This window comes from Loxodonta africana, chromosome 11, assembly GCF_030014295.1.
Source record: "Loxodonta africana isolate mLoxAfr1 chromosome 11, mLoxAfr1.hap2, whole genome shotgun sequence".
Classification (NCBI taxonomy): domain Eukaryota; kingdom Metazoa; phylum Chordata; class Mammalia; order Proboscidea; family Elephantidae; genus Loxodonta; species Loxodonta africana.
Genome location: NC_087352.1, coordinates 7,563,044 through 7,573,931, shown reverse-complemented (window position 1 = coordinate 7,573,931; position 10,888 = coordinate 7,563,044). Strand labels below are relative to the sequence as shown.

At 48.4% G+C, this 10,888-nt stretch overlaps 1 protein-coding gene across 1 annotated transcript; it reads left to right on the top strand.

Moving 5' to 3' along the window:
• The first annotated feature begins 6,140 nt into the window (after positions 1 to 6,140).
• RABAC1 (Rab acceptor 1) lies at positions 6,141 to 9,031 on the top strand. The gene is made up of 5 exons (XM_003406827.4): positions 6,141 to 6,304; positions 6,599 to 6,811; positions 7,146 to 7,243; positions 8,599 to 8,700; positions 8,781 to 9,031. Exons 1-5 carry the CDS (start codon positions 6,249 to 6,251, stop codon positions 8,867 to 8,869), a joined length of 558 nt encoding a protein of 185 aa, XP_003406875.1. The 5' UTR covers positions 6,141 to 6,248; the 3' UTR covers positions 8,870 to 9,031.
• The last annotated feature ends 1,857 nt before the right edge of the window (positions 9,032 to 10,888 follow it).

Here is a 10,888-nt window from a genome sequence, read left to right as displayed (position 1 = left end):
TGGATTCCTCTACATCAACAAAAAGAACATCGAAGAGGAAATAACCAAATCAATACCATTCACAGTAGCCCCCAAGAAGACAAAATACTTAGGAATAAATCTTACCAAAGATGTAAAAGACCTATCAAAGAAAACTACAAAGTACTAGTGCAAGAAACTAAAAGGGACCTACGTAAGTGGAAAAACATACCTTGCTCATGGATAGGAAGACTTAACATAGCAAAAATGTCTATTCTACCAAAAGCCATCTATATGTACAATCCACTTCCGATCCAAATTCCAACGACATTTTTTAATGTGATGGAGAAACAAATCACCAACTTCATATGGAAGGGAAAGAAGCCTCAGGTAAGTAAAGCATTACTGAAAAAGAAGAAGAAAGTGGGAGGCCTCACTCTACCTGATTTTAGAACCTATTATACAGCCACAGTAGTCAAAACAGCCTGGTACTGGTACAACAACAGGCACATAGACCAACGGAACAGAATTGAGAACCCAGATATAAATCCATCCACATATGAGCAGCCAATATTTGACAAAGGCCCAGTGACAGTTAAATGGGGAAAAGATAGTCTTTTTAACAAATGTTGCTGGCATAACAGGATATCCATTTGCAAAAGAATGAAGCAGGACCCATACCTCACACCATGCACAAAAACTAACTCCAAGTGGATCAAAGACCTAAACGTAAAGACTAAAACGATAAAGATCATGGAAGAAAAAATAGGGACAACGTTAGGAGCACTAATACAAGGCATAAACAGAATACAAAACATTACGAAAAATGACGAAGAGAAACCCGATAACTGGGAGCTCCTAAAAATCAAACACCTATGCTCATCTAAAGACTTCACCAAAAGAGTAAAAAGACCACCTACAGACTGGGAAAGAATTTTCAGCTATGACATCTCCAACCAGCGCCTGATCTCTAAAATCTATACGATTCTGTCAAAACTCAACCACAAAAAGACAACCCAATCAAGAAATGGGCAAACGATATGAACACACACTTCACTAAAGAAGATATTCAGGCAGCTAACAGATACATGAGAAAATGCTCTCAATCATTAGCCATTAAAGAAATGCAAATTAAAACTACAATGAGATTCCATCTCACTCCAACAAGGCTGGCATTAATCCAAAAAACACAAAATAATAAATGTTGGAGAGGCTGCGGAGAGATTGGAACTCTTATACACTGCTGGTGAGAATGTAAAATGGTACAACCACTTTGGAAATCTATCTGGCATTATCTTAAACAGTTAGAAATAGAACTACCATACAACCCAGAAATCCCACTCCTCGGAATATACCCTAGAGAAATAAGAGCCTTCACACAAACAGATATATGCACACCCATGTTTATTGCAGCTCTGTTTACAACAGCAAAAAGCTGGAAGCAACCAAGGTGTCCATCAATGGATGAATGTTTAAATAAATTGTGGTATATTCACACAATGGAATACTACACATCGATAAAGAACAGTGATGAATCTGTGAAACATTTCATAACATGGAGGAACCTGGAAGGCATTATGCTGAGCGAAATTAGTCAGAGGCAAAAGGACAAATATTGTATAAGACCACTATTCTAAGATCTTGAGAAATAGTATAAACTGAGAAGAACACATACTTTTGTGGTTATGAGGCGGGGAGGGAGGGAGGGAGGGAGGGTGGGAGAGGGTTTTTTACTGATTAATTAGTAGATAAGAACTGCTTCAGGTGAAGGGAAGGACAATTCTCAATACAGGGAAGGTCAGCTCAACTGGACTGGACCCAAAGCAAAGAAGTTTCCGGGATAAACTGAATGCTTTGAAGGTCAGTGGAGCAAGGGCAGGGGTTTGGGGACCATGGTTTGAGGGGACTTCTAAGTCAACTGGCAAAATAATTCTATTATGAAAACATTCTGCATCCCACTTTGAAATGTGGTGTCTGGGGTCTTAAATGCTAACAAGCGGCCATCTAAGATGCATCAATTGGTCTCAACCCACCTAGATCAAAGGAGAGTGAAGAACACCAAGGTCACACGATAACTAAGAGCCCAAGAGACAGAAAGGGCCACATGAACCAGAGACTTACATCATCCTGAGACCAGAAGAACTAGATGGTGCCCGGCCACAATCGATGACTGCCCTGACAGGGAGCACAACAGAGAACCCCTGAGGGAGCAGGAGATCAGTGGGATGCAGACCCCAAATTCTTACAAAAAGACCATACTTAATGGTCTGACTGAGACTAGAGGAATCTCGGCAGTCATGGTCCCCAAACCTTCTGTTGGCCCAGGACAGTAACCATTCCCAAACACAACTCATCAGGCATGAAAGGGACTGGACAGTGGGTAGGAGAGAGATGCTGATGAAGAGTGAGCTAATTATATCAGGTGGACACTTGAGACTCTGTTGGCATCTCCTGTCTGCAGGGGGGAGGGGAGGATAGAGAGAGTTGGAAGCTGGCAAAATTGTCACGAAAGGAGAGACTGGAGGGGCTGACTCATTAGGGGGAAAGCAAGTGGGAGTACGGAGTAAGATGTATATAAACTTATATGTGACAGTCTGTCTTGATTTGTAAATGTTCACTTGAAGCTCAATAAAAGTTAATAAAAAAAAAAAAAAGACAAACAACCCAATCAAAAAGTGGGCAAAGGATATGAACACGCACTTCACTAAAGAAGATATTCAGGCAGCTAACAGATACATGAGAAAATGCTCTCGATCATTAGCCATTAGAGAAATGCAAATTAAAGCTACGATGAGATTCCATCTCACTCCAACAAGGCTGGCATTAATCCAAAAAACACAAAATAATAAATGTTGGAGAGGCTGCGGAGAGATTGGAACTCTTATACACTGCTGGTGGGAATGTAAAATGGTACAACCACTTTGGAAATCTATCTGGCGTTTTCTTAAAAAGTTAGAAATAGAACTACCACACAACCCAGAAATCCCACTCCTCGGAATATACCCTAGAGAAATAAGAGCCTTTACACGAACAGATATATGCACACCCATGTTTACTGCAGCACTGTTTACAATAGCAAAAAGCTGGAAGCAACCAAGGTGTCCATCAATGGATGAATGGATAAATAAATTATGGTATATTCACACAATGGAATACTAGCCAAACCCACTGCCATCGAGTCGATTCTGACTCAATGAAATACTACGCATCGATAAAGAACAGTGATGAATCTGCGAAACATTTCATAACATGGAGGAACCTGGAAGGCATTATGCTGAGTGAAATTAGTCAGATGCAAAAGGGCAAATATTGTATAAGATCTTGAGAAATAGTTTAAACTGAGAAGAACACATTCTTTTGTGGTTAGGAGATGGGGGAGGGAGGGAGGGTGGGAGAGGGTTATTTACTGATTAGATAGTAGATAAGAACTACTTTAGGTAAAGGGAAGGACAACACTCAATACAGGGAAGGTCAGCTCAACTGGACTGGACCAAAAGCAAAGAAGTTTCCGGGATAAACTGAATGCTTTGAAGGTCAGCAGAGCAAGGGTGGGGGTTTGGGGACTATGGCTTCAGGAGACATGTAAGTCAATTGGCAAAATAAATTCTATTAAGAAAACATTCTGCATCCCACTTTGAACTGTGGTGTCTGGGGTCTTAAATGCTAACAAGCGGCCATCTAAGATGCATCAATTGGTCTCAACCCACCTGGATCAAAGGAGAATGAAGAACACCAAGGTCACAAGATAATTACGACCCCAAGAGACAGAAAGGGCCACATGAACTAGAGACTTACATCATCCTGAGACCAGAAGAACTAGATGGTGCCCGGCCACAACCGATGACTGCCCTGACAGGGAGCACAACAGAGAACCCCTGAGGGAGCAGGAGGTCAGTGGGATGCAGACCCCAAATTCTCATAAAAAGACCAGACTTGATGGTCTGACTGAGACTAGAGGAATCCCGGCAGTCATGGTCCCCAAACCTTCTGTTGGCCCAGGACAGTAACCATTCCCAAAGACAGCTCATCAGACATGGAATGGTCTCGACAATGGGTTGGAGAGAGATGCTGATGAGGAGTGAGCTACTTGTATCAGGTGGACACTTGAGACTATGTTGGCATCTCCTGTCTGGAGGGGAGATAGGAGGGTAGAGGGGGTTAGAAACTGGCAAAACGGTCATGAAAGGAGAGACTGGAAGGAGGGAGTGGGCTGATTCATTAAAAAAAAATAGGGGGAGAGTAAATGGGAGTATGTAGTAAGGTGTATATAACTTTATCTGTGAGAGACTGACTTGATTTGTAAACTTTCACTTAAAGCACAATAAAAAATAAAAATAAAAAGTGGCTGCCGCAGGATATTGACAAGAAAGCCAGAAATTCAAGTGGGATTCAGAAGAGGATGTAGAACAAGGGATTACTAATGTCAGACGGATCCTGGCTGAAGGCAGAGAATACCAGAAAGACGTTTACCTGTGTTTTATTGACTATGCAAAGGTATTCAACTCTGTGGACCATAACAAATTACGGATAACATTGAGAAGAATGGGAATTCCAGAACACTTAATTGTGCTCATGAGGAACCTGGACATAGATCAAGAGGCAGTTCAAACAGAACAGGGGAATACTGCCTGGTTTAAGGTAAGGAAATGTGTGTGTCAGGGTTGTATCCTTTCACCATACTATTCAATCTGTATGCTGAGCAAATAATTCAAGAAGCTGGACTACAAGAAGAAGAAAGGGGCATCAATATTGGAGGAAGATTCATTAACAACCTGCACTAAGCAGACGACACAACCTTACTTGCTGAAAGTGAAGAGGACTTGAAGCACTTATGAAGATCAAAGACCACAGCCTTCATTATGGATTACACTTTAACATAAAGGAAACAAAAATCCTCACTGTTGGACCAATAAGCAACATCATGATAAATGGAGAAAAGATTGAAGTTGTCAAGGATTTTATTTTATTTGGATCCACGATCAACACCCATAGAAGCAGCAGTTGTTAAACAATCAAAAAAATGCATTGCATTGGGCAAATCTGCCCCAAAAGACCTCTTTAAAGTGTTGAAAAGCAGAGATGTCACCTTGAAGACTAAGGTGCGCCTGACCCAAGCCATGGTGTTTCAACTACCTTATATGCATTCAAAAGCCGGACAATGAATAAGGAAGACTGAAGAATTGACACCTTTGAATTGTGATGTTGGCGGAGAATACTGAGTATATAATGGACTGCTAAAAAAAAAAAAAAAAAAAATCTATCTTGGAAGAGGCACAACCAGAATGCTCCTTGGAAGCAAGGATGCCGAGACTGCGTCTCACATACTTTGGACATGTTATCAGGAGGGATCAGTTCCCGGAGAAGGACATCATGTTTGGGTAAGTACAGGGTCATCGAAAAAGAGGAGGACCCTCAATGAGATGGATTGACACAGTGGCTGCAAAAATGGGCTCAACCATAAGAAGGATTGTGAAAATGGCGCAGGACCAGGCAGTGTTCGGTTCTGTTGTACATAGGGGTCGCTATGAGTCGAAACGGACTGGACGGCACCTAACAACAACAACAACTTGGAGAAGTGGTTAAGAGGTTGGCTGCTAACCAAAAGATCAGCAGTTCGAATCCACCAGCCGCCCCTTGGAAACCCTAGGGGCAGTTATACTCTGCCGTAGAGGTTCGCTATGAGTTGGAATCAACCCCGCCCTGGCGGCATAGTGTTTTAGAGCTCGGCTGCCAACCAAAAGGTGGGCAGTTCGACCAGTAGCTCCTTGGTAGCCTGATTGGGCAGTTCTACCCTGTCATATAGAGTCACTTTGAGTTGGAATCACTGGCAGCAACGGGTTTGATTTTGGGGGGGGGGTGGGTTTAGAGTCTGAGAATGACCGCGTTATACAGTCTCATTGCACTGTCCGCGGGGGAGTACAGGACACCTGCTTCTACCATTAGAGCTCCCATAACGCCCACTTCCAGCAGCCTGTTTCCCGACCCTAACTCCCACACGCCTAGCTTCTGAACATAGAACTTCCGCAACGCTCGAAGGACACCCGCCGTCGCCGTATTTGGACTACATTTCCCAAGGTGCTTTGCGAGTGACCCTGCCATCATGGCGTCCATCGCACCAGACACGATCAGGACTACAACTCCCACGATGCTTAGCGACAGAACTCCTGCCCCCCGCGGTTCCGGAGCCTCGCCACGTCCGCTCCGCTGGGTGAGGCCGGGCTCGGGAGGGGCGGACAGCGTCTACCGGGCCCGGGGCTCGTTACAGAGGTTCTACCCCTAACCGCGCAGACATGGCGGCGGAGAAGGACCAGCAGAAGGATGCTCAGGGAGAAGGGCTGAGCGCCACGTGAGCGATCCGGCTTAGCCCCCTAACCCAGGACTCAGGAGTGCGGGTCCCCAACTTCCCCCTCCCTCGGGTCCCAGGAGTCCAGGTCCCAGCCCTCCTTCTCTCAGACACGGGAGCCTAGGCCCCGGGTCCCCTTCTTTTCTAGGACTCTGGAGTTTGGGCTTCCTTTGGGGTCCGGGATTTGGGCCCCCTCCCGAGCCCCCCCCCCAGAACCCGGGAGTCCCGCCCTCTCAGCCTCCTCCTTCGGGGCTCCCGGCCATCCCCGTACACCGCTGACCCAGCCCTGCCCGCCAGGACCCTGCTGCCGAAGCTGATTCCATCCGGCGCGGGCCGTGAGTGGCTGGAGCGGCGCCGCGCGACCATCCGGCCCTGGGGCCCCTTCGTAGATCAGCGGCGCTTCTCGCGGCCCCGCAACCTTGGCGAGCTGTGCCAGCGCCTCGTTCGCAATGTGGAGCACTACCAGAGCAACTACGTGTTCGTGTTCCTGGGCCTCATCCTGTACTGCGTGTGAGTGCCTCCGGGGACGGGACGCCGCCCTTGCCTCGCGGGCCCGGCATCGCCCCTCCAGGTGGCCCTGCTTGGTCGATCCCGCTCTTCTCTGGCCGCGCCCCGCCCCCCACTGGCCACGCCCCACCTCTGTGGGGCAGCCCGGCCAGACCTTATTCCCAGAGGCCCAGACCCCTACTTCCTTATCGGCTTGGCCAGGACAGTGTGACCAGAGGTGACCCGTCTTTGCGTACCGTCAAGGAACCATTCTGCCATCTCCCAGTGTAGAAGGATCAGGGCCCCTGGCTGGACAAGCCCAGCTGCCTGACCCCTGTCTCCCCGCACTCCTCTCCAGGGTGACGTCCCCCATGCTGTTGGTAGCTCTGGCCGTCTTCTTTGGTGCCTGTTACATCCTCTATCAGCGCACGTTGCAGTCCAAGCTCGTGCTCTTTGGTGAGAAGCCCCCTGCCTAGACGGAGCCCCGGCCCTCTAGTCCTGTCTCTTGGAACTTGAGCATCAGACCCCCAAATCCAAGCCTTTCTGAACCTAAGTCCGCCCGGGGCCTAGATCTATACTTAAAAAAAAAAAAAACCTGTTCCGGTCGTTTCCAACTCAGAGCGACCCTACAGGACTGAGCAGAACCGCCCCATAGGGTTTCCAATGAGGGCCTGGTGGATTCCAACTGCTGACATTTTGGTTAGCAGTGGAACTCTACGCCACCAGGGTTTCCACTATACTATGTCCCTCAAGCCTGATGGCTTAAGATCCCGGACATCCCAGATGCTCCCACCCATCTCAGCCCCCTAAACTGCAAAATGAGATACCCCAGAACTCATTCTCCACCTGGCTTCTCCTGTCCCTGAAATCTCCCCTCCCTACACCCTCCTCTAGCCTGTCTGCTGGAAAGCATCAACTGCAGGTACCCACATTGGCCACAAGGTGGCAGCCGTACACGGCCTAGATCTTGCGCCCTTCGCTTTCCTCCTTCCTGCGATGGAAGCTGGAAGTTAGGATTTCTGAGAGAGGGAAACTGAGGCCTGTGGCTTTTGTAGAATACCTCGTGTGGTCCCAGCCTGGTACCATGCACCTTTGGGATGACAAGGGGGGCCTGGGTCCCTATCCAGGGGAAGCTCAAAGTTTGGAGTGGAGCCAGAGGGGAGTTGGGATCAGACAATCAGAAAGCTCTAAGACAAAGTTGTTCATGGGGCTCAAATTGAAATTCTTTCAGAAGCCTACAAGTCACATACCTGACAAAAGTGGACTGGGGGAGGGACATGCTGGGCAACCCAGGGTGCATCTAAGACAGAGCTACAACTTGGCTTCAGCTGACTGGTGTCACCAGAGAATGCAGGCCAGTGTGACCCAACCTTCCAGTCTTCCATGAGAAGCCAGAAGTCTGTTTTTCTGGGAAACCATTCAGTTCACTTGCCAGCCACAAATCAAATTCTTGTGAAACACTATGCAAACTCAAAAAAAAAAAACAACACACATCTGCTGGTCAAACTTGGTCTGTGGGCCACCACTTGGAGACCCCTGGTCTACATGAATGCAGGCTGGAGTAGCAGAGGCCTAGTCTGGAGCAGCAGAAGCGGGGTTGAAGGGCAGGGGCCTGAGGAGAGTGCTGTGTTCAGGAAGACACTGGGGACCTGGGAGAAACAAGTTGGGGCCAGGGCTCAGAGGGGCTTGGTTTGAGTTTAGATTTGATCTTGAGGGTCGTGGAGCTTGTGATACCAGTTGCGTGGTGGTGGGGGTACTCTGAGAGAGGGCATGGAGTGTTGGAAAAGCTGCCCAATGCGTCTGTCCCCCAGGCCGAGAGGTGAGCCCAGCCCATCAGTACGCTCTGGCTGGAGGCGTCTCCTTCCCTTTCTTCTGGCTGGCTGGTGCAGGCTCGGCTGTCTTCTGGGTTCTGGGTGAGTACAGGGTCTGGGTGGCGGGTGGGCAGTGCAGGCCAGGTGAGGAAGCGTGGCCCTGAGCTGCCCGTTTCCTGCAGGAGCCACCCTCGTGGTCATCGGCTCCCATGCCGCCTTCCACCAGATCGAGGCAGTGGATGGGGAAGAGCTGCAGATGGAGCCTGTGTGAAGTGGCCTCAAGAACCTGCGGGCCTCCCAGGCCTGCCGCTCTGCCCCGGTTCACCCCCATCCTGCAAGGCTCTCCTGCTGGGGACAAAGCTCCCTCCCACATCACAAGCCCAGGGAGGCCTCCCAGCTTTGGAAATAAAGCTGTTACAGTTGTTGTCCTGCAGACATTGTCCCAGTGTCTTCTGTGGGTCTGTACAGAGTAACGCTGGGCATACTGAGGATCCAAGACAGACAGGGCTCAGGGTGTGGGGGAAGACAATAGAAAGATGTACAAGCAAGATATAGGATGTCAGATGGTGACAGGTGCTGAGGAGGAAGAACACATTGGGAAAGGAGAGCGTAGGGGGTCCCCGTGGCCACCCCCAGGTTCGATGATTGTCTGGGAAGACTTCCCGCGATGTGGCTTACAGCTGTACTAAGATGTATTGCAATGAAAGCACACACCGCAATCACCAGAGGAGACCAGGCACAAGCTTCCAGAGTCTTCTCCCTGGAGTCACACGAGACACGTTTTGCTCCTCCCGCAGAGAATTGTGACAACAAGTGTGAAATGTTGTCTACCAGGGAAGCTCATTAGAGACTCAACCCAGGAATTCATTGGGGGTTGGCCACATAGGCACTCTGCCTACCAGGTACTAATACTCCAGACTCCCAGAAGGAAAGCAGGTGTTCAGCATAAACCATACAATTTGCACAGTTTAGACACAGTGAGCCACTCTTATCGGGCAACAGTGGGAACCCCACCCCTGAAATCCTGTTCCCAGATGCCAGCCAAGAGCCAGCCTTGCAAGCAGGCCTGCCACATAACTTTTCAGCACAGAGAAAGTACTGGAGATGGGCTGCAGGTTTAAGGAGGTGGCCAGAAAAGGCCTCCCTGAGAGACACTGAGCAAAGACCTGAATCGAGGCAAGAAGCAGCTATAGGGTCCTTTGGAAGAAGAGCTTTCTGGGCAGAGGAAGCAGCAGGTGCAAAGGTCAGGAGATAGGTCAAAGGCCGGGAGGCCACGACCGGAGCTGATGAGTAAAATAAAGAGTGGGAGTGAGGTAGAGGGGCCAGATCACATAGCCTGGTGTTCTGTAATCATGTCATACTAGGTACAGTCACAGGTATCTTTGATGGTGGGACACAACACAAAGACACTTGGGGAGGTGAAAGGGAGAGCTCTTTGTAATGTACAGCCCTAAACAGAAGAGGCTACCACGTAGGGCCCCACAGAGAGTTGAATTTGGGGACAGGCTGACAGCAAGCTGGGGATGTAGGAGGTGGCTTAAGTATACCAAGCGAGATGGCATTACCTAGGTTCTGAGGGCTCCCTGTGGATTGGCTCATTTGAAGTGTTGTCCCTGGCTGGTACCTGGTCCCAGGGCCATTAGGACAGGGGCGTAGTGGTCTAGGAGTGTAAGAGATCCTTAAGGGGGAGTGGTTGGGGCATGGGCTAAATCAGCTGCTCCAGAAGGGGAACTGACTGGCCTCCAGCCAGGGCCTCAAAACTGGGTCAAGATGATATTTAAAAAAACATATATATATATATATTTTTTTACACCTCGCAGGCTATGGTGAGGACTTTAGCTTTTACTCTGAGTGAGGTGAAAGTGACACAATTTGATTTTTATTTTATTGTGGTAAAAAAGCAAAGATGTTGCTTTAAGGACTAAGGTGCTCCTGACCCAAGCCACGGAGTTTCCAGTCTCCTCATCCATGCAAAAGTTGAATAATGAATAAGGAAGACCAAAGAAGAATTGCCCCTTTGAATGATGGTGTTGGCAAAGAATATTGAACATACCATGAACTGCCAGAAGAATGAACAAATCTGTCCTGGAAGAAGTACAGCCAGAGTGCTCCTTAGAAGCAAGGATTATCAGACTTCATTTCACATTCTTTGGACATGTTACCAGGAGGGATCAGTCCCTGGAGAAGGACATCATGCCTAGTAAAGCAGAGGGTCATTGAAAAAGAGGAAGACCCTCAAGGAGACGGATTGACACAGTGGCTGCAACAATGGGCTCAAGCATAACAAGGA